Source organism: Rattus rattus, chromosome 1, assembly GCF_011064425.1.
Source record: "Rattus rattus isolate New Zealand chromosome 1, Rrattus_CSIRO_v1, whole genome shotgun sequence".
NCBI classification, from domain to species: Eukaryota; Metazoa; Chordata; class Mammalia; order Rodentia; family Muridae; genus Rattus; species Rattus rattus.
The window spans coordinates 46,756,238-46,780,772 of NC_046154.1; the positions used below are offsets into that span (position 1 = coordinate 46,756,238).

General features: G+C 44.4%; 1 protein-coding gene across 1 annotated transcript in view; it reads left to right on the plus strand.

The window, feature by feature from the left end:
• The window catches only part of Scp2 (sterol carrier protein 2), a 72,353-nt gene that overhangs the window by 40,437 nt on the left and 7,381 nt on the right, over positions 1–24,535 (plus strand). The window contains exons 11-14 of the mRNA XM_032900762.1: positions 108–215; positions 3,319–3,472; positions 10,797–10,899; positions 19,632–19,761. Of these exons, the coding sequence (XP_032756653.1) occupies positions 108–215; positions 3,319–3,472; positions 10,797–10,899; positions 19,632–19,761 (495 nt within the window). The remainder of the gene's footprint in view (positions 1–107; positions 216–3,318; positions 3,473–10,796; positions 10,900–19,631; positions 19,762–24,535) is intronic.

Here is a 24,535-nt window from a genome sequence, read left to right on the forward strand (position 1 = left end):
AATGTTTATATTAAGAAATCCTTGGCTATGTGGAAGAGTTAAGTAAACATGGCATCTGTCCAATGTATTATTTTAACATTTGTGAACATTAACTTTTTCTTCCACAGGACAAGGTGGAGCACTGGTGGACAGAGGGGACAACACTTACGGAGGAAAGTGGGTCATAAACCCTAGTGGAGGCCTCATCTCCAAGGGACACCCACTGGGTGCCACAGGTGACAATGCATCCTTGTCAGAATTATACTTTAGGCCCTGATCTGGTTTTTGTTTTGTTTGTTTGTTTTTGTGAACGTATGTGTGCACATTCGTGGTCCATGGCACACGAGTGGAGATCATAGGACAATGTGAGAGAACCGGCTCGCTCTCTCCAATTTTATGTGAGTCCTGGGGATCACAGTCAGGTCATCTAGCATGGTGGCATGTGTCTTTATCTGCTGAGCCATCTTTCTGACCCTCGTTTTAATTGTTTGAGACAGTCCTGACTCAGGTTGGCCTGGAACTCACTATGTGATTCAGGATGACCTTAAACTTGAAGCAGTCCCCCTACCTGCCCCTCACAAATGCTGGGACCATAGCTGTGAACCACCATGAGTGGCTGAAGTCTGTGATTTCAGTATGCTTGTCTTCTTTGAACTCAGATGGTGACTGGAGCTCTTCATGCTTTTGAACTGCAGTCATTTGATTTTCCGTTAGGTGCAGTGCACTTAGCTAACAAGATGTCTCCTCACAGAGGTCTTAGTAGACTCGCCAAGTGAGATTGTTCCTCCTCAGCACGGGACTCATTTTCTCCTGAGAGAACTGGACTAGGAGTCCCGAAATTAGAATTTTACCATGGCTCCCCTGCCCACGAAAAATTAATCACTTTGACTGTTAGGTCTTTACTGAAAAATGACAACTTCTGTATTGGAGTTTCTAAGGTGACTTACTGGTAAAATTCTGTGTAAAATACTGGTTTATTTCTGTGAAGACAGATGGTGGTGTAAAGATGTTTATTATCTTATAGTGTCTTACTGATGAGTGGACGATTGTAAGTTCTTGCAGCTCTCACAATAGAGGAGTTGCAATTAACAATGTACTTACTAGCTAACTGATTTCATTTATAGTTTAAAACTCAAAATTTCCGCTGGGCTTGGTGATGCTCACCTTTAATCTCAGCAGTCAGGAGGCAGAGGCAGAAGGATATCTGTGAGTCAATTGAGGCCAGCCTGGTCTATAGAGAGACAGGACAGCCAGGGCTACAGAGAGAAACCCTGCTTCAGACACCCAACAATAAATGACAGTGAAACACCCAGATTCCATAAGCTTATGATACAGTAGGAAGTAGAAAAGCTAGATGTTGTGTTGGGGGAAGAGAGAGGAAGACAGTGTGTGAGGGTACAGGGGCCATTGCAGGATATGGCACTTACTGTCACTTTACAGCCAAACATTTGTTTAGGATGCAGAAGGCCCTGGGTACCAAAGGCTTCCAGAAAACAGATAAACGAGGGTTGGGCCAGGAGGGCACACTGAGTACCAGGTAGCTGCAGTGTGTGCACTGCCTTGCTGCCGTGTTCTTTTGTTTCTCCTTCGGTTCATTTATTATCATTTAAAAAACGGATAGGCAGTTTTATTAATTTCTCTCTTCTGTGGAACCATTTCCCTATGAAAGTTTGTCACGGATGCTCAGAGAAGTACTGCATGCATCTTCCATTCGCCAGAGTCTGCCTTCTGGGACTGTTATGCCCTTCACATATAATCTGAGTCTTTTGTGAGATTTATTTTTATTCCACTTATTTATTTATTTTATTCGTATATTTGTTTATTCAAGACAGCGTTTATTTGCATAGCCCTGGCTGTTCTGGAGCTCACTCTGTAGATCAGGATGGCTTCAAACTCAGAGATCCGCCTGCCTCTGCCTCCTGAGTGCTGGGGTTAAAAGCATGCCTCCCCCAACTCCACCCTGGCTTATTTTTAATTATGTGAGTGTGTGTATTTACCATCAAGATGCAAGTATCAGCTGGGCATTGGTAGTACATGCCTTTAATCCCAGCACTTTGGGAGGCAGGCAGATCTCTATGAGTTCTAGGCCAGCCAGGTCTACAGAACTCATTCTAGGACAGACAAGGATATACAGAGAAACCTTGTCTGCAGGATGGGGGTGCGGTGGGAGGGATGTAAGTGTCACTATTGCACCTTTAGATATTTTGCTGTGCTAGTTATTTTTGTGGTTCACAGGCTCCACAGCAGATCAGGACTATTGATCCCGTCCCTCCTCCCCCTTCCAGCTTATATAGCATAGCACCTTCTGGTACTATGGAAGCTAGTTCTCAGGAAGGAGGCTTTTGGAGTAGATCCATCTCGACTTCTCCAGTCTGGTGTTCAAGTGTGTGCTGTCTTTAGCAATAAACACTTACCTTTGACTTCTGGGATGAAATCAAGCTTGAGCTCTCCTGACCAACAATTCAAAAGGAGATTTCTTATGCCTGGCACAGGACTTTTTATTAGAAATGTGGCATAACTTCACTTAAACAAACAATATAACAATGTATACATATGTGTATGTATATATCCACATACATTTATATGTATTACGTGTATTTTAAGTAAATATAAAATAAGGATTCCTTCTATTTCAAACATTCTTTGTGTTACAGATCGCTACCTACTCCCACTTCATTTTCCCTTTCCCACTTCTTGAGTTCGATTTGAATTTGAGCTCACTGCTTTTCAAAATATTCCCATCTCAATTTTTTTTTTTTTTTTTTTTTTTTTTTTTTTTTTTTTTTTTTTTTTTTTTTTTTTTTTTTTTTTTTTTTTTTTTTTTTTTTTTTTTTTTTTTTTTTTTTTTTTTTTTTTTTTTTTTTTTTTTTTTTTTTTTTTTTTTTTTTTTTTTTTTTTTTTTTTTTTTTTTTTTTTTTTTTTTTTTTTTTTTTTTTTTTTTTTTTTTTTTTTTTTTTTTTTTTTTTTTTTGAGACAGAATCTCACTATGTAGCACTGGCTGTCCTGGAACTCACACTGTAGACCAGGGTGGCCTGCCTCTGTCTCCGGAGTGCTAGGATTAAACGAGTGCCACCGTGGGCAGCTGGACGCTGTGTTTTCCATTTCAACACGCCAGAGAAGAATGGGATGAAGAGAGCAAGTCTTGATTTCCTGAACTCGAGTCTTTTTAAAATGCTAATTCTCTTAGCGTGGGAACTAGCTGTGATTCTCGGGCTTTAAGCTCCGGAGGCGGAGGCGAGCTTGGCTTTGGCGGGAAGTCCCAACTAGCGGCTCGCTGGGGCAGGTGGGTGGAGTTTGCGCTCTAACACGGCCCGGGACGCTCTGTGCTCGACTCGCCAGGTCTGGCTCAGTGCGCGGAGCTCTGCTGGCAGCTGAGAGGCGAAGCCGGAAAGAGGCAGGTTCCCGGGGCAAAGGTGGCTCTGCAGCACAATTTAGGCCTTGGAGGAGCTGCTGTTGTCACCCTCTACAGAATGGGTTTTCCCGAAGCTGCCAGGTAAGTGACATTCTAAGTTCTGTCACTTTTGTCCTCGTCGTTTACAATAAGTGACGCTTGCATTAAAAAAAAAAAAAGCCAAAGAAACCAACTACAGTTTAAGCATTTAAAGGAAAGTATGACATTACTTCTTTAACATGGCTTTAAGTTAAGACTTAGTTTTTAAACCATAGCAACCTTAGGAAAATTTTGTTCAGAAAGAGGCAGCGAAGCCAGGAGTGCTGACCCACAAGCCTGCGGGAAAGCAGGCAAGTCACCTTTTGGTTGCCTTTCTCACAGTTGGCTTTCTCCTTTGGCCTCTGGCTGCTGGTTCAGAGAAAGCCGTCAAATACATGTGCTGTTAGACCCTGGCAGATGTGTTTCTGAAACAAGCCCTCATTGCTGCTTGAATTCCCGTGTCTTGCTTTCTTCCTCTCTTTGATGTATCTGTCTCTAGGTACCTCTTGCCCCAGCCTTCTGGGATCCCTCAACTTCCTTGCAGCCTCTCAGTGTTCCTCTTCTTCCTTTTCGAAAGCCCAGCTTTCCTCTGTGTGCTTGGTTTTCAACCACCTCCTGTACCCGATATTATGTGTACCTCTTTTGAATCTTTCCCTTTATTGGCTCCATGTCCCCATTACCATACAGCAGCGAATCTTCCCTAATCCACAAAATCCTTTTTTCTTCTTGCTTTAATTCTCTTTCATGATGAGTGAACCACCTCAGGGTCTGTTTTGAGGTCTGGTGCGTTCTGAGCTGAGTTGATTATCCTTGACTGTGTTTTTCCTCCTTTAACCACCCTGTAGCTTTTTAATGGGCTCTTTTTCTCTTGAAACTCTTGGTAATTACTTAATTGTTTATTTATACATTTTGTTCTATAAAGGATAGGGCCACTATCTATCATAGTCTTAACTTTTACAAACTTTGGGATGGTTTTCCTCTCTCTGCTCTCACTCTTCTTTTTCTGCCCAGAATTTTGTTTTTGTTTGAAATATTAAGATGCATCTCAAACTTGAGAGTGTCTTCTTTGAAATACCCATGAATCTTTTGTAGTCCTTAGGGCGCTAATCTTGTTTCTTCCTAAATCGGACCCATCCGTTGTGTGCTGATGACACTGGAATACTACCCAGGTCACACTTTCAAATGAAACTTCTTAGTAAAAAGAAAAAAAAAAATCAAGCTATGAAAAACCAACACAGTCGGTATAATTGGTATATATACTTCATTTTCTAAAGAGTAAAATTAGGAAGTTTGCCCACAGGTTTTGTTTTTTTTTTTTTTTTTTTTTTTTTTTTTTTTTTGAGACAGTCTCACATGGTCGTCCAGGCTAGCCTTGTATTAGAGGCAGTGAGCTTCTTGCTTCTCACATGGTAGTCCAGGCTAGCCTTGTATTAGAGGCAGTGAGCTTCTTGCTTTGCTGTTTTAGTCTATGCCTGCAAGTCCTGACATGCAAATGGTGCAGTCTGTAATTATCACCTCCATCAAGGTTCAGAATGGTTTTCGACCTGCTTCCCCTGGTCCTTTGGTTCCGTTTCGCTCTGCTGAGACAGGGTCTCACTATGAAACTCTGGCTGACCTGGAACTCTGTGTGAACTCACGAGATACACCTGCCTCTGCCTCACGGTGCTGGGAGCATGCACCCAGCCAGCTCTTTCTTCCTTTGTGTAGGTTTTCAGCAGCCCTTACTCTGCCCTTCTAGCAACACCTCCCTCCCCCCCACCCCACCCCCGCTCTGTTTGCTGCTCTGTAGTTTGCTCTTTTTATGAATGCCAGTGAAATCATAAAAAGGCGAATTACAGGGGTATTTTTTAAATTTTAGCTCCCGTTGATAATTTTCTAACTTTCTCTTCTGCAATTACTGATACTCTGCTCTAAGGAAGAACCCCCCCAACCCCGTCTTTAAATGTGGTTCATATACACTGCATGAAATCACAAGGCCTTATTTTATCCAGGAGGTCACAGTCCATGACTGCCCCTGGTTTGGCCAGTAGGAACCCTCTCAAGGTGACCCTTGTGCTCCACAATTCTGTATAAGTACTTCCTTTCCCTCTTTTCTGGCTCAGGAAGTTAGTCCAATCTCTTCTTCTACTTTCTTTTTTAAATTTTTAGTATTTCCGTGTGCGTGCTTTGGGCTTGCGTATGCGGGTGAGTGAAGGTTCCATATTCCCTGAAGCTGCAATTATAGGTGGTTGTAAGCTGTCAGATGTGGTTCTGGGAACCAAATCTGGGTCCATGTCTGCAGCCCCTCTTGTCCTTCCCATGGCTTGTCCTTAGCCTGGCCATTTCTTCAAGGAGCCTTGGTTTCCTTTAGTGGAGAGTGATACAGAGACACCAATATGACTGCTTGTTCTTGCCATTCCCAGGCCTTGTCAGGAGACACGTGCATGTATTATATTAGTTCAGCTTGACCTTAAATAGAAGTTTAGGGTAATATTATGTAACTTATGTGTTGTTAATACCCAGTTAGCAGTTAGAACAGGAATTTAGAAAACTAGTTACATGCCATGTGTAGATGGTGTCACTTTAGTTTCATGGGTTTTATTTATTTATTTATTTTGGTGGTTGTTTTCCAGACAGAGGGAGAGGTGACCAGAAAGAGCACCCTTCTAAGGTTTTGACCACACTACCTGTTTTGGGCCTGTTAACCCATCACTTAGGAAATATTGAAAATATTCATTTTAGAGTTCAGAAAACTACCAGAGTGCACCTGCCCTACACTGTAGCTGCCAGGCAAACTGAATTTATTCCCCAGCGCTTCTGCCTTTCTTCTTCCCTGTGCCTCTAGTCTGTGCCTCTGGGTAAGTGGTTGAAAGGGTCTTACTGAATTCTGGTATCACTCAGGAGTTTGGAAAGGGTGACCTTGACTTTTTAGTACACCATGGAAAATAGCCCTTGACACAGCCCACAGCTTGGTCAAGGGTCACCTGGTTGCATTTCCCATCATATCCCGGAGAGGTTTCATAACCAGCTCTCCAGGCCATATATCTGTCATGTCACCTGGCCTCACCCGCCAGCTCTGAGGTCAAAGGGACTTAGAGATTGCCTGTGAACTTTACTCCCCAGTTCTTACATGAATTCATAACCCTCTCTGAGCAGAACAGGTAATAATTTTAGAACATTTTCACTCCCCCCTCTCCCCATGCTCTCACTTCCAGTCTGGCCCACTTGTAGCTTGGCAGCTGCATACGAGCTCCCTGTCCCTGGATTTGCCTGCTCAGCATATTTCATACAAAGGAAGTCACATGGCATTATTCTTCCATGACTGGCATCTTTGATTTAACATATTTTCAGAGACCGAACACTACCCCGTTTGTATGGAAGCTCCAGGCTCTTCTTAACCCTCATCCTCACTGGTCCTTATTAGCAGTCCTCGTGGGTGTGAAGGGATACCTCACAGTTTTGCTCACATCTCCTCAGTAGCTAATCATTTTCTGAACATCATTTCCTCTGCGGCTTAGTCACAATCTGTGTATCTTCGTAGCGCCCTTCGCAATGTAAAAACTGGGGTATTGTTGAATTGTAAAAGCTCTTTACCAACCAGACCCCTCCCTCCATTTTCTTTGTGAAGTTTTGCAGTGTCGTCCAGGAAGGCCTTATACCTGCCTCTGACTCCCAACCATGCCTAGCCTAACCACCACTTTCTGAAGAAAGGCCTATTATGTGCCTTGAACACACTAGGTGCTTCCGCTGTGCTGGGTATTAAATCCAGGGGGTTGCGTGTGCTAGGACAGGGCTGCAACACTGAGCAGTGCTTCCCCAGACACACTTCCTTGTATAAAACCCCAGATACTGCAGACCCAAACTCCTGAAGGTACATTGGTGATCAGGGTGTAGACAGTTTAGCTAAAGAAGCTGCCAGTTAGCAAGTTTCTCTTTCATGTTCTCTCTTCACTCCCAGTCCGTGACATCTTTGGTACAGAGCCGGGAGGACCTTCAGTGAAATGTCCCACTTACCTAGTGGGAATCCAAACACAAACTAGAGTTGTCAGGAGTTTGGAAAGGGTGACCTTGACTTTAAATTAATCATTAAGCCCTTTCCAACATTACCTGTGGTAGATTTAGTTCAATAAACTTGTATGCCTTACCAAATAAACTTACCAAATTCAAGTAAGAGCCAATCACAATTAAATTTCTACTAAAATTTTGCATCTAAAATTGTGAGACTCTCAGCATGATGGTATCTGTGTGCCTGTATTCCAAGAACTTGGAAGGCTGAGGGGGAGATCACTTGAGCTAGCCTGGGTAACACAGCAAAACAAAACAAAGCAAACAATAAAACGAAAAGAAATCATCAAAAACATTTTTTTGTGTGTGAAAGATATATCTCAGTTTATGTTATTATTCATTTTTTTTTTAAACAGGACATGTATCAAGTGACTTGCAAGGAAGGATGTTCAGAAAATAATGACAGTATTTTTCGGGTTTTTTTTTCCCTAATCTAGACAAAAAGTTGGTTAATCAATAGCATGGTGAGCTTTACCAAACAAAAAAAGAGCCTTGACCTTCGCAAACATGTCCTGGACCTGCCACATAGGCCAGATACTTTGTACCCTTCTGGGCTGCCTGGGTCAGTTATTTTACCTGATAAAGTCGAGGTGTGGCTAGTGTGAAAGAGGGCAGGATGATGATTAAAGATTAAAAGCCAAGCTACCAACTAACTAACAGCTAACTAACTAACAACTAACGAACTAACTAACTAACTAACTAATTTATTTATGAATGACAGGCTTGCACTATGCAGCCCTGGCTGCTGTGGATCTTGCTATAGCCTAGGGTGGCTTTGAGATTTATTTACCTGCCTCTGTCTCTGAAGTGTTGGGATTAAAGGCATACACCACTACATGAAACTGTTTTTTTCTTAAGATTCACTTATTTTATGTGTATGTCAGGTACCGTCTGCAGAGTGAATTGGATTCCACGGAACTGGAGTTACAGACACTTGTGAGCCACCATGTGGTTGCTGGGAACTGAACCTGGGTCCTCTGGAAGAGCAGCCGGTGCCCTTAACTGCTTGAACTATCTCTCTGGTTCCAGAGTTTCAGTTTTATAAGATGAGATTTTAGAGCTGTATGACAGTGATAACTGTTTAGTATTCTAAAAATATGTGTCGTAGCTGACTGTGCAGTTAAAAGAAGTTTGGATGATGAAGTTTTTTGTGACGTGGGAGTTTTGTTGTTTAATGTTTTGAGATATGGTCTCATTTAGCCCAAGATGGCTATGAACTCACTATGTACCTGAGGATGATCTTCAACTTTCAATCCTCCTGCCTCTACCTCCCAAGTGCTGGCACAGCCAGAGATAGCAGTGCATAGCCTAACACACTTAAAATATTGCAGAAGATCTTAGTTTACGGGACTGTCTTGAGTAACCTCTTAAAGAAATGGAGCATTCCTTCTGGGCGCAGGCACAAGACAGTCCCTTCCTGTGGCTCCCACAGAAAGCTTCCTGTCTATCACGTTCAGAGCTGGATTCAGTTCACTGTCCCATAAGAGGGGATCTGTATTCCGAGTACTTGACCTTCTGGTAGTGTTTTGACATACTTGACTTTTATCTCCTAGACTTCTCTGCTCTAGGCTTCTGTGACACTTTGCCTGATTTCTGAGTGAGTCAGCACTGGTTCTCAGACCTCTAAGTAATGGATTCCAAAGCCCATTGTCCTGGAGGCAGTCTTCTCTGTACTCCATTCCAGGATTTCAACACTTGATTCCGCTCATGGTTACCCCACTTGATCTAGCCTGGATCCCTGTCCACAGCTGAGGCTGACCACCAGTCCTCTGCTCCCACTTCACTCTTCCTCATCCCCTGCCACTCCTGGACGCCCCCAAACCCCTGAGACATCCTTTCTACCCTCTTTCCATGTCCCTCGCCCCAGCGACAAAGGCTGCAGGTTCTGCTCTTCTCTTGAATCCGTTCCCTTCACTCACCTGTTCTCATGTTCTCTCTGAGTCAGTGCATGCACTGTTGCGGGGGTTGTCACCACCCACTCTTCTACTTGATGTTGCTGTCTCCGTGGCTTCCCAGATTCCTAGCTTTGGGTAGCCTGTGTCTTCTGCCTGGTCTCCACCTCCATACTGTGTCGTTGTCTCCTCATTTACTGTGCTGGTCATGCTGGTCTTTTTTCTTTGATCATACCAGCTCTTTCTACCCTTGAGGTCCCTCTCCTTGCTTTAATAAGATAGTAGTGGAACTTACCTCTCAGATCGCCTTGAATGCTATTGCCTTTCATGTCGCAGGCCGTCACTTGATGTTGCTTGTGTTTAACAACTGTTTTTTTCTTCCATCCTTTCTCTTTTCTCACTATGTATTCTTGGGCAGCCTGGAACGCCCATGTGGAGCAGAGATCTACTTGCCTCTGTCTCTCAAATGCTGGGATTAAAGACACACAATGCTATGCCTATTTCTTTTTCTGAGACAGGATCTTATTAGGGAGCCTAGTTAGCTTGAAATTATGTAGCCAAGGTTGGCCTTGAACTCAATCCTCCAGACTCCCTCCCAAGCACTGGGGACTACAGGCATGTACCACCACACCAAGTTAGATGGTTTTGAAGTGACTGAAAGAGGATGGGACTTAAGCTCCTTGGTAAATTGTGCTTAGTTTGTACTAGGCCCTGGGTTCAATTCCCACAGAGAGAGAGGGTTGGGGAGGATAAGAAAGAGGGCAAGAAGAAAAGGAGCAGTATATGGGGGTGGGGGGTGGAAAGAGAAGCAGTACTGGGAGTGGATGCTGTGTTTCCCTCCTGAATCTCCTAAGCTCCTCTGCCTGCACCAGTGACAAAAAGAAACCCAACCCCACTGACTGGGAGGCCCAGTTTTGTTCTCTGCCGAGGTCTCTCAGAACCAGCTTTTCTCCTGTGCTGTGACCACAGCACCGAGGACCTCCTTTAGTCTTCCTGCGTTTCCTTTTCCACCTTTATACCTGAGTTCCTTCAGGCTAGCATGGCTTCCCCAGTGAAACTCTTTATAGGGCTGGTTCATTTAGTAATTGAAGGTGTAATGTAAGTATTACCTCCCTAGAGGGGCTCTCCCTGTCACCACTATCTGCAATAGGTGTCCCCTCCCTCTAGCGGCCACTTGGTTTCTTTTCTTCAGGTAACTGTATGCTTGTTTGCTTGTTTTTGCTTGTTAATGGTCTTGGCTTTAAGTTTCAGGAGGGTGGCTTTACCTTGTAGGAACTTAGTATTTGCTGTGGAGTGGAGTTGGGTAATTGTTTTATATACTTAGTGAAGATTTTCTTGAGATAAGAGTTGCAACATCTCTGTTCTTGGGCTTTTTGAAAGTTACTGTTACCTAAATGTTGACAACCCAAGTACTTCTGTGACTCCCAGAACTGACACTGATCCTTCTACAGCTCCTTCAGAACGCACCAGATTTCAGCTGCTCCCACCAGCTCTGCAGGGGATGGATTCAAGGCAAATCTCATTTTTAAGGAAATCGAGAAGAAGCTTGAAGAGGTGAGAGCTGTAAATCAAACACTACCAGAGACCAGAGCCTGGGTTGGGAGGTGGAGCCTGGACTGAGAGGCGGAGATCTCTCCAGAGGTGCACAAGGAGAAATCTCACCAGGTGCTTTCAGAACCACCGGTCTGAGGAGGCCCCTCTGTAATTCTAGTCAGACTACCCTGCAAATGCGCACATCTCTAGATGTGCTTTGTTTGTTGTTTTTTGAGACAGGGTTTCTCTGTATAACCACGGCTGTCCTGAAACTCACTTTGTAGACCATACTGGCCTCGAGCTCAAAGATCTGCCTGCCTCTGCCTCCCGAGTACTGCAATAAAAGGGGTGCACCACCACCACTGATATACTTCTCCATATTTGAATGTAAAGACTACAGTAAATCATTTAAATTATTTTCATTTCAGTCCTCTTTGTTAGGAAGATATCCAGTTGTGGGTATAATTCAGATGTAAGGAGTTCTCATTCATTTTGATAGACTCTTTTTTTTTTTTTTTTCTTTTTTTTTCTTTTTTGAGACAGACTGCCTGCTGGCCACAGACTCAGACAGTCTTTCTGCATCAGCTCTGACGTTCTGGGTTTGACAATGTAGCCAATAACTTCCTCTGAATTAAAAAGATGGCTACTTAAAAATGATTCCAGAGGTTATTTTAAATGAATCTTTAACTGTACCTGATATCATAGTGCTTCATTACTGTTTTTTATTAGCATATAAATAGTAGGTTTCATAATGGGATTTTAAGCAAAATTTGTTTTTCTTTCTCTTGTCCTCATCTTCTTTTCCTCTGAATTATTTTTTAAAATGGAATTATTTACTGGCTTTTCCCCCTTGAAACATGTCTCATAGTTTATGCTGGCTTCTAACCGTGACCAAGGATGACCTCACTCTCCTGCCTCGATGCCCGTGCTAGGGTCACAGGAGTGCACTGCCTTAACCAGCACTGTCTTACCAGCTTTTTGTTTGCATTTTTCAAAGTCTTTTTTAAAAATTTGCTACTTTGTTGTTGCAAAAAAGAATTGATTTAAAAAAATCCACATTATACATGGATACATAAAAGGGGGAAAATTTGGGTAGCTTTAGAGTTGGCTCAGCAGTTAAGAATGCTGGCTGCTTTTTTGGAGAGGACCTGGGTGGGTTCCCAGCTCCCACAGAGTGGCTTAAATCAGTTGGCAACTTTGGTTCCAGAGGATCTAATGCTCCCTCCTGGCTGCTCCAGGCGCATGTGCAATATACTTACATAAATGCAGCCAAAATATTCATACATATTAGAACCTGACACCTTCCAACAGACATACATGTTGGCAAAATACCAGAGCATATAAAATAAATAACGAATTAATAAAAAATCTACTATATCTAAACTCATTAGCAATGTTATTAAAAATAAGTAAAAACAAATAAGTAAATCTTTTTAAAAAGAAAAATGTTAAAATTTCCAAATTGTACCACTTAGAGTTCACTAAAATATTATCATGAATATTCTATTTGTCATCCTTCATCTTGTGTAAAACTAGAATTTTACACAGCCAGGACCATATGATACATGTCGGGTTTATCGTACTATACATAAGAATCTATTTTTATGTGCTATAATTAGTTATTTTAAAAAACTTTTTTCCTTAGATTTATTTTATGCATGTGGGTATTTTGCCAGCATGAACCGTAGTTATGCTTTTGTGTGTGTGTGTGTGTGTGTACGTGTGTGTGTAGTGTGTAAGCTACCAAAGTGTACTTTTTCTTTTTTTTTTAAGATTTATTTATTTATTATATATACGTACACTGTAGCTGACTTCAGACACACAGAAAAGGGCATCAGATCTCATTACAGTTGATTGTGAGCCACCATGTGGTTGCTGGGAATTGAACTCAGGACCTCTAGAAGAGCAGTCAGAGCTCTTAACCACTGAGCCATCTCTCCAGCCTGTACTTTTTCTCTTAAAGCTTTATTTATTTTATGTGTATGGGTGTTTTGTCTGCATGTTTGTCTGTATATCAGAAAAGGGCTTTGGATCTATGGGACTAGAGTTACAGATGGTTGTGAACCACCAAGTGGGTGCTGTGAATTGAACCCAGGATCTCCGGAAGAGCAGCCAGTTCTCCAGCATACCCATAATTAGTTCTTGATAGAAAAAGGTCATACACAGACAATAAAAGAAAGAGGTACTCATAGGCAAGATTAGGTATTTAGTTCATTGTTTGAAATGTAATAGTCTCTTGGAGTCTCACTATTCATTTTAGATTTTAGACCAAACCAGACACAGTTACAGTCACAGTCACAGTTCAGATCACACATCTGAGAATAGGCTGAACTAAACAACAGGCGTCAAGGCTTTTAGGCCGGGATTTCATTCCTGCTAAAGCCACAGCAGGAAAGGCCAACACTGAGCACATTTCATTAGTTTTTTACTGTAGGCCAAGGACTTCTGACATCTGACTGCACTATGGCTAGTGTGCCTAGCCAGTGTTCCAGGGTTTTTATAATGATCATCAGCCTTCTGGGGCTGGAGCAGAGCCAGGCTGATGGCTGTCAGCATGGCTGGGATAGGAGCTGCAGGACTATTAGGCTGCCATCTTGGGGGATGACCTCATTTTGTTTTCTCCTGTAGTATTCTTTATGGCCGTGTATATAGGTCCTTCACATGCTTTCAGAACATTGTACATGTTTGTATATATGTGCCATAACTTATTTAATTGGCCTTTTATGATAACTATCAGATTAGATTTAAATTTTACAAATATAGTGTTGTTGTTATAAATTTCCTCTTGTACTTTAAATACTAACTAGTCTAATTAAAGGACAGAATTGGGTAATTAAGTATTTTACAGTTTACTCTAGCTCTCCAGACTCCCACTAGAGAGAGGATAATACTCTGCGCTTACTAACAACTCAAGAGAATAGCTGCTTTTTTTTCTCTACAGCTTCTCCAAAACTATATTGGCTTATTATATAAAAATCTTTGCCAGCCTAGTCAGAAAGAGGTAGCTCACTGCCGTGTTTTGAATACCTTTCACTATTGTGTCCACAGTAAAATGAGGAATTCTATGAGGACAGAGTTCAGAGGTCACATAAGAAGATTGGGTCCGAGATTACCACTGCGCGGTCAGGTCGGCCGGGGATAGTCAGGAGGACTTCCTTACTGGGATTAACAAAGAGAGGCTGTTTCAGGTTTGCACTTGGCTTTCAGCTGTGCAAGCCTATGCCTCCTGCTCTCGTCTTAGTTCTGTTCCTTCACAACTGTAGCCCAGCCCGTGTCTCCTTCCCACGATCGTCAGTTTCCTCAGGGTTTGGAGTGCTAAAAAGGGAAGTCTGGGCTCTTTGTCAATGAATGCATTTTCTGCCTCAGCGGAGGCAACCTAGCAGGAGGTTTCATTCCCACCTTTGTCTTCCTTAGCAATACTCCACTGGCCGCCTTTGAATTCTGGCCCTTTTTTGTCCTGTTGTGTTCATAGCAGCACCTACTCTCTGGCCTTCAGTCCACTCAGAAAGTACTTTCCCTCCCATAAGAGGCATTTACGACTGCTTGGTAGGAATGTTCTCCAGTTTTGCAACCGTGTTTTTCTCTTTTAACACTCTTACCTACTTTCACTCCTATTTCAAAGGAAAATGATTTATTATTAACTATAGAGTATGGGTTTTTAAGAGGGTCAGTTGGTTCTTCCAAAGGAACAGCAAGTGCAAATTAATTTACATCTATTTTAGGCAGTGGGAGGGAAGTGGTAGGTAGAACTTCTAAATGCTTGCTGAGATTTCCCTGCTGTAACTCATTGGTGTCTGCTCTGGCTGATTCGTGAGGCACTGTGCAAGGAGGCAGACATACCTGGAAGTGGTCCTTTACTGACCACTGGACCCAGAAGAAACCCAGCTGGACTTGATCCTTAGTACTGCGACTCCTGAGAAGCGTGGGTGCTGACTAGAACAGCTACTTCGCTGATGGACCCATGGCTGCTTCTGGTACCCAGGCTGAGGTAGTAACTGTATGAGGAAAGGCTGACACACCAGTGCACTGACTAATAAAGGTAGTGAGGACACTAATCAGTAGTGAGGGTGTAGAGAGATTTGAGCTCTTATTCAGTGCTGGTAGGGCTGTGCGGTATTGGTGTGACTGTTTTGAAAGTTCCTTGAGGAGTTAAGCAGCTTATGATTCAGCAACTTCCTCCTACCTACCTACCTACCTACCTACCTACCTACTACCAACCTTCCTACCTACCAACCTACCTACCTTCCTACCTACCTACCTACCTACCTACCCAACCTACCAACCTACCTCCCTTCCTACCTACCAACCTACCTACCTTCCTACCTACCTACCTACCTACCTACTACCAACCTACCAACCTACCTCCCTTCCTACCTACCAACCTACCTACCTTCCTACCTACCTACCTACCTACCTACCCACCTACCTACCTACCTACCTACCTACCTACCTACCTACCTACCTACCTACCTACCTACCTACCTTCCTACCTACCTACCTACCTACCTACCTACCTACCTACCTACCTACCTATGTCTGTCTATCTCTTTATCTATTATCTACTTACCTACCTTCTTACCTACCTATCTTCCCTACCTACCTTCCTTCCTACCCTACCTACCTGCCTACCTTCCCCCACCCCTACCTACCTACCCACCCACCTTCCCTACCTACCCCCACCCACCCACCCACCCACCCTCCCACCTACCTACCTACCTACCTACCTGCCTATGTACCTACCTACCTTCCTACCTACCTTCCTACCTACCTACCCACCTACCTACCTTCCTACCTACCTACCCACCTACCTACTTACCTACCCAAGAGAAGGAAGAGCCTCTGTCCACAGTATTCATAAAATCCAAAATGTGAGAACAATGAAAAGAGGGCTTGGGAGGAGGCTCAGTGGGTATAGTGGCTTCACAAGCAGGAGGACCCACGCTGGGATTCCCTGAGCACCTGTGCAAAGGCAGAGTGTGGCGGTGGGCTTCTAAAACCAAGGGAAGACACGTGGATCCTGGGAGTTTGTTGGCTAGCCAGTCTGGCTGAAGCTGAGCTCCAGGTCCAGTGAGACCTTGTCTCAAAAAAGCGGAAGCTGGGCATAGTGGCACATACCTTTAATCAAAGCCCTGGGGAGACAGAGGCAGGTGGATCTCTGTGAGTTTGAGACCAGCCTGCTCTTCATAGAGAGTAGGACAGCCAGGGCTATATCCAGAAACCCTGTCTATGAATGGATGGATGGATGGATGAAATAAAATGGGCAAACAGGTGAGAAAGACATTAGTTGCTGGCATTCCTGTGTGCCTGCATGAGTGAGCACCCCTCCCCCATGCATACCTATGTGTATACCACAGACAACACACATGCACACACATACAACAAAAACCAAAAATCAATAAATAACCATGTTCAGTAGAGTATTACCTGACCATAAAAAGGAGAGCGGTACCGGTAGATACTCAGTCCAGCATGAACCTTGGGAACATGTTAAATGAAACAGGCCACTCACAAGAGGGCACTGTATGGTTCTATTTATAGGAAATGTTTAGAATAAGTCAGTTTGTAGGAACAAAATAGTTTTGTGGTTTTCAGAGACTTGTATCAGCAAATGGCAACTGACGGCAAGTGGGTGTAAGTTCACATGAGTGAGAAAATGCAACTGTTCTGAGATTAGTGACGTTGGGGTCGTGTTGTTTATTAGTCACTCTCCCTTTCACTGTGGCCACATATGTGACACAGCTGTTGAAGGACAGCAGGGTTTATTTTAGCGCCTGGTTTAAGAAAGGTACTGCCTGAACATGGTGGGAGGGATGGCCGCAGGAGCGTGAGTCATACCACATCACGGCCAAGAGCACAGGCCCAGAAAGAAGGGCCAATGTTCAGTCTGTTTCTCTGGGATCCCAGCACATGGGATGGTGTCACCCACACCCAAGGTCAGGGTTCTCTCCTCCACTAAACCTCTGGAAATGCACTAACAGACAAGGCGTGTCTCCCTTATGATTCTAAATCCTTCCTGTCAGGTTTATATTGAAGATTAACTGTCATACACGTCTTAGAGCGCACTAAAAATGTGACTAAATTGTGTACTGTGAAGAAGTGCATTTTGTAAGGTCTGAATTATACTTCAATTGTTGTTACACTGTGCATGTGTAAACACACACACACACACACACACACACACACACACATACACACACACGGGGACAGGAGAAGAGAACACAAATCTGTTGTGTGGTGTCAGTTGGTGTGAATTCCTCCGGGGGAATAAGCATTTGAGTGTTTGAGGTGCTCATTACGGTGTCTGAATACAGTGAACACTTTGAATCTTTGTTAAGGGTAAGGATAGGGATGAAGAGCCCTGGATATGTAAACTCCTGCAGGACATTAAGTCTGAAAGGGAGGAGGAGAACAGAATCTACAAGAGAACTCAAAAGGAGCCAGGTCCAGAAAGAAGGCATGAAAAGATCACCATATTTTCTATGTGTCTGTAATAACTCAGCCACAAAATATAATGAAAAGTAAATTATTAACAAGAACACTATAAAACACCTAAGAATAAATTTAGCTGCAAGTGCTGCCGGGTGTAGGTGCTCTTGATTGTAACTTAGTGCCACTTGGGAGGCGGAGACGGGAGGAGGGCTGCCAGTGTGAGATCAGTCTAAGTTACAGAGTAAAACCATGTGTCAGAAACCAAACGTGCACATACACAAACACACACACGTAAAGATTTTTCTCTATTGAGAAAGAGAAGGGCAAACCTGGTGTGCATGCCTTTAATCTCAGCCCTCGGGGGCAGAGGTAGGAGGGTATATTAGCTAGAGAAGCAGATGATCCCCACCTCCTCCTGATTAGGGTCCCACCGTGCAGCCTAGGCTGTCCTAGGACTCAGGTTTTTAGCTCAGGCTGGCCTTGAACCTTTAGTCCTCCTGCCTCAGGATTACATGCATATACCATCACACCCAGACCGCTCTACTGGATTCAGAGTGTCTTTATGCAGCCCTGGCTGTTCTGGAACTTGCCTATGTAGACCAGGCTGGTTTGGAACTCACAGAGCTCCATCTGCCTCAAGCTTCTGAGAGTCAGGATTAAAGACTATTCACCGTCACCATGTTCAGCCATCACACCTGTTTGCAAAACGTTAATAACAGCTGTGATGTTTCTTTATATGATAAAATTAGAAATGATTTGTGTTTTCTTCTTTTTGCTTAACAATATTTGCCATTTTTCTACAATGAATATGCTTCTTTTCTAAAAAAGATATCAAAAAATTAGTTGTGCCTCTTTTGGTTTTTTTTTTTTAAGATTTATTTATTATATACTGTAGCTGTCTTCAGACACAGAAGAGGGCATCAGATCTTTTTTTTTTTTTTTTTTTAAGATTTTTTTATTTATTATATATAAGTCCACTTTAGCTGTTTTCAGATACACCAGAAGAGGGCATCGAATCTCTTTACAGATGGTTGTGAGCCACCATGTGGTTGCTGGGAATTGAACTCAGGACCTCTAGAAGAGCAGTCAGAGCTCTAACCACTGAGCCATGTCTCCAGTCCCATTTTCTTTTTCTTTTTTAGCTAAATTTATTTTTAAATTAGTTTGTAGTTTTGCCTGCATGCACTAGAAGAGGGGATTGGATCCTCTGCAGATAGTTGTGGGACACTGTGTGTTTGTTGGAAATCAAACCTGGGTCCTCTGGAAGGATAGCCACTTTAATCACTGTGTCACCTCTCTGGGCTCTTTGTTTCCTTTTTTAAACTAGAAATTTCTTTACCATTAGCGTCTGTGCCTGTGTACACGATGTGGTGGGGGTATGTACACGATGTGTGCTGTGACTCACCTGTGAAGGTCAGGACGACTTAGTGCAGCTCTTCTCTCCTCCTACCTTTATAACGAATGGGTCTGGGGATTCAACACTGGTCACAGGCAAACACTGAACCATCTTGCCAGCCACTGCTTTTCTTAAGGGCAAGGTGCCATGCCATTGTCTTCCATTGTCCACTGTGTGGCTGCCTTGTCCCTGTGTTCCCTTTTATGGGAAGGTCTTGTCACCACAGAGCAGAATACTGCTAACCTGTGTTGGTCCGACTCTCTCGCTGCTGTGATCTTGGTGCCTAGCAGTGTCTGGGGCCATGTTTCCAGAAGATGCAGAGAGCAGAGTGAGAATGAAGTGGGAAGGAGAAGGGAACTGTCTGCTAGAGATGACGGTGACATTTTCTGTATTAGGCCATTGCACTCCCAAGATCCAGAATTACGAGGCAAATAGGATATTGTTTACATAGTTCTTCATACTAAGATAGAAATTGAACTTTTAAAGAGAGCTTTGGTTTCAGAATCACTTTTAGTCTTGATTGTGGAGAATCAAAATTAGAACCGACTTTGAACCAAGGGCTCTTCTTTCTTAGACGGCAATGCAGGCTCTGTCTCCAGAAGGTGCTCCAGGCCGCTGCCCCGCTTTCCCTGTACCCAGCTGCTTTACAGAGTGGACAGGAGGGGGAGTTGTTGCCGCTTTTTTTTTTTTTTTTTTTTTTTTTGGTTCTTTTTTTTTTTTTTTCGGAGCTGGGGACCGAACCCAGGGCCTTGCGCTTCCCTAGGTAAGCGCTCTGCCGCTGAGCTAAATCCCCAGCCTGTTGCCGCTTTTTTCTGACTCCTGAGTAGATAAAACGGCTGTTCATGGACTCTGCCATCTCAGCTGCTCGCATCATGTACCTGTTTAGAAGGGGAAGGAAGATAACTCCTGATGTCACTTCTGTTTCCAGGAAGGGGAAGAGTTCGTGAAGAAAATCGGTGGCATTTTTGCCTTCAAAGTAAAGGATGGCCCCGGGGGCAAAGAAGCTACGTGGGTGGTGGATGTGAAGAACGGCAAAGGATCGGTGCTTCCCGATTCAGGTCAGTGCCACAGTGGCTTCACTCGGAGCAGCGGCCACTTCACAGGGCTTCCAGCTGGGAGACTAGTCCCTGCAGTGCTCACAAAGGCCTGCCGTCAGGTGACAAGTTCTAGAAAAGAACTGTTCAATCCTTGGGAGGGTAAAGGTTCTGACCATCCCTTCCAAAGCAGGGAACTCCACATAAGAGATACCACTCTTAGACTAGATTTAGATACGTGTGACTTGGATTTCTGGCCCTGTCCAACCTGACCTTGGTTGAATAACCCTTCTGTAGAAAAGCAACCCGAGGGAGGATTTATTTCACTCCATATAACAGTTATTATCAAAAGCAGTCGGGACAGGAACTCAAGCCAGGCAGGAACCTGGAACCTATTTTCTTAATCTGTGTTTTCGCCTCTCCTGGTGACTGTAGCTTATTTCAAGTTGACATAAAATTAGCAGCACACCAAATGTCTAGGGCATGGCTGATGACCTTGAGAGACCTGGCTTTGTTCACCAACTCTGCTCCCTCTCATCCAATCTTTCTTGAACCCATTCCATAGCCTTTGTCTGATCTCTCCCAAATTTGTTCTTGCCGAGGTCCTTGGTGATTGCCACTTCGCTGGATGACGTGGTTAATCCCAGCCCTCATATCACATGCCCAGGCTTTTTATTAATTTATTTACTGGCTGCACTTTTGGACTGGGCTTGGTAATTTCTTCATCTCCTAAGTTCAAGGCATCGGAGTGTTGCAAGGCTTAGTTCTGGTTCACTCTCCCTGGGGATCTTGTGTATCCTCATGTTTTAAAAACAATTTGCTGATGACTCCCAGGTTTCTGTGCTCACCATGGGCCCACCCCTGAATTCAGAACTGTCCGCATAACTGTGTAGCTGACGGATGTATGAGGATGCCTGTCTTAGGACAATTCTACTACTACGATATCACACACTGGGTAGAGAGACATAGTAAGTTGGCTCCCATTCTCAGAGGCTAGGAATCCACCACGGAGCAGCTGCATCTGGTGTGAGAGTTTTGTTACTGTGTTCTGAGGCAGTGGAGGAGGGACAAGGGAAGTGGGCCAAACAGGAGAGCAGGGTGGGAGCTGAACCCTTTCATTTCTCAAGAGCCTATCCCTGAGGTAATGCAATCTATCTATTGCTGAGGGCAGAGCCTTTGTGGCCCTTGGCCCCTTTTAAAGGCTTTGCCACTTAATACCGCTCCACTAGAAACTAGACTTCAGTGTGTGTTAGAGGGCACAGTAAACCGTGTTGTGTGTGAAGCAGAGCTCTGGGCCCCTCTCCCCTTAAAGCATGTCCTACCGTGGTCTGCCCTGTTCTCTACAAGTTGTGCTTTCTTAGTTCCTCAGTCCAGAAGCTCGGAGACCATCCCTGGCCTCTTTTTCTCATACTCTATAGTCTAACTCACCACTGAATCCTGTTTTCTACTGCGGCCTGGGGGATCTGAGCTCTGCGTGTCTCTGCTCCTGTCCTTGTCCCTCCGTTCTTTACACAGCAGCCTGATGATCAAAACCAGAGTCAGATTTGTGTCCTCTGCTCAAAACCCTCCTCCTTCTCCAAGTAGTAGAATCAATTTCTGTGATGACACCGTATGGTCTGGCCAGCCTGTCCTGCTGTGTTCTCCCTCACTTGCCCTAGCAACTGGCCTCCCTGCTCCTTTGAGCATGGGGAGTTCTCATCTGGGAGCTCTGTCTATTCTGTCTGCCTCAGATAGTCTTCACCAGATAGCTTCATCACCGAGCTTTGTTCAGAAGTCCCCTTCTCTGCAAGCCCTTCCCTGACCATGCTGACTGTTGCTCTCTGCCTGGCTCTTTGCTGCCCCTCCCCCTCCAATCCCATCCCCACTTATGAGAGTGCATTCTATGAAGGCAGAGATTTTTGTCTGTTAGGGCACTGCTGCATTCCTAGTGCTTCAAGTAGTGCCTAACACATGGCTGGCCCTCAGAGACGTGAACAGGGCATAAAGGAAGGAACAACTGACACTTGACTACAGTGGCATATTGCACTGGTGGGTTTCTCTTGCCAGACAGGGCCTGGTATAGTTTAGAAAGATGAAGGGCTGGGGTCAACTTACTAAATAGTTTAAAATGCCATGATACAGGGTTGGAGAGGTGGCTCAGAGGTTAGGAGAATTCTGGCCGAGGAGTCAGGTTCAAATCCATGCCTCGATAGTGGTTCATAACTTCATAACTCCAGTGTCAAGGTAGCGGACACTCTGTTTTGGCCTCTGCAGGAGGTAAGCACATATGTAAAAACATAAGTGCAGCCCAAACACTCACACACATAAGGTAATTACTTTTTAAACTAAAACATTGTCACAATAGAACCTTTGATAGCTATTTGATATAATCTTGGGGGAGAGGGGTATGTTTTGAAACAGGGTTTCTCTGTGTGGCCCTGGCTGTCCTGGATTTCACTCAGTAGACCAGGCTGGCCTCAGATTTACAGAGATCCTCCTGCCTCTGCCTCCCAAGAGCTGGGATTAAAGTTGTGCACCACCACACCTGCTTTGTTAGAGGTTTTTAAGAAAAAGGGGAAGAGCTGTGCTTTAGAGGAAGAAACGTGCCTGTGGCACTTACTACAGTGGCCATATTGCATGGCACTCCAGTGCTGTGAGGACCGCAAAGCAAAGAGCCAAGATTTGTTTTGGCTTGAAGTTTTCAGGAGCAGCTGACTGGGCACGAGATAAGGAAAAACATCATGGTGGGGCAGTGTGAGAGATAAAAGCTGCTCACCCATGTCAGCCAGGCCTGTCATAGAGCTAGGAAGGGACCAGGAACACATTGTACCCTTCAGAGACACAGCCACAGTGAATGACTTCCTCTAATCAGGCCCCACCTCCTAATACCCATTCAGCTTCAAACTCCTCCTTGAAAAAGATTGGTGAAGTCAGAGCCCTGGCAGCCCAGTCACCTCTCAGTAGTGCCACCAACTGGGAATCGAGCCTTTCCCGAGTGAGCTGGCAACCCTTCACTTCTAAGCAGCAATAGGCCCCATGACCAGAAAGATAGTGAGCAGGGCAGAGAACGTTAGGGTGGCGTCATCGCGGTCCAAGTGACAGCTTAGTGTGGCAGAGACCAAAGCGAGTGCTTGAGGGTGGGTGCCAGGAGCATCTGACTGAGGGAACCTGGGGGCTGTGCAGAGGAAGACACGTGTGGCAGGCGGTGGTGCTGTCTTACTGACACGTTAGTTAAGGAGGTCTCGGAGGGAGTGCGCCCTCGGCAGCACAGGCAAAGCGGAGGGGTGTTCTTACAGGGGTGCGCACTCTTCACTGGGATTGTGCTTGGGTATCCAGACGCTTTGGAGGGAGAGGAGGTTGTCGGGGATTCCGGATTAGTGGGGTGCATTGGAGCAAGGGGGAGTGCTTAGGGGCACTGCTCTATGCTCTGTTGGATGGAACAAATGGGGAGCCTGCCAGGCACTGCCAGCTGACTTGTTTTTCTAAAAAACGAGGTGCAGTGCTGAGGAGGTGTGGGAAGGAAAGCCAAGGTGTCTTCTAAGCGCAGCTTTTGAACATAGAAGATGCTTTGGGGAATATAGTTATGGCTATGGGAATATAATACAGTTATAGGTTTTGTTTTTGGTTTGTTGTTGTTTTGTTTTGTTTTGTTTTGTTTTGTTTTGAGACAGGGATTTGCTATGTGGCCCCAGCAGGCTTGGAACTCACTGTGTAGTCCGGTTGGCTTTGGTAGACATCTGTCTGTCTCTGCCTCCCAAGTGCTGGGATTATAGGCATGCGAAATTAAAAAAGATAAACTAACAAACAAAGGTTAACAGTTACTTAGAATTCTATTTCCTGACAGATGTTAAGGTAACTTTAAAAATTCTCTCGTGTTTTATTTAGCTGGTTGTTTGGTCGTGAAGGATGGTTTGTGTGTGGAAGGCTATTGCATGATGTCAGAGCAGCCTTCCTCCCTGCACAAACGCCTGCTGTGTGCTCCCCTCCATGTTTTCGGCACTCTGCTCCAGAGTGAATAGCGCTAACCTGGGGCGGGGTAATTTCTGCTGAACCTGACACCTGTTGGCAGCCAGGAGTTGTGTTGAAATGTGGGCTTAGCCTGTAAAAGCCACCACTGGACACTGCCAGCTCCTTTTACACCCAACAATGCCCATTTGTTAGATATCAGTGGTGCAAAGCCTCAGCGCCATGGCCCAGTTTGAACTGGCGTTGTGAGAACTGCAGTTCTGTGTACAGGGCAGCAGGAGTTATGTTACAGTAAGAGTTAGACGTATATTTTGTTCATCTTGTAAGTGTGTTTCCCATCATCTCTTCTTGCTTCTTAGATGACTCTTATTACCTTCTCCATGAGTTCCTCCTCTCTTGACTTCTTTGAAACAACTCAGACAGTAGTTCTCCCAGAAGCCAACTTCTGATGTGATGAGCTATTTCTTCGTTCTTTCCTTCTGCCCTCAGCTACTGCGTCATCACCCTGGCCCTTTGTGGACAGAGGGTAGAGAAGGCCTTTGTGGTTGCAGTGCGGTGGCCATTGGGTTGTAAGACAGACTGTGAAGGCTTCTCTGCATTGGGCTTTAGGTATTTAGGCATGCGGCGCCTTCCCTGTCTCTTTTCCTCCTCTGCCTCCTCTTTCCCGTGTAGAGTCTCACTGTGTGCCCTCGGCTCAGTAGTTTAGAAGGCCTGGCTCCCATGTGCTGAGATCGAAGGTGGGAGGCCCCATGCCAGGCTTTTTTTAAAAAAAGATTTTTTTTATTTATTTATTTCATGTATATGAGTACACTGTAGCTGTCCTCAGACACACCTGAAGAGGGCATCAGATCCC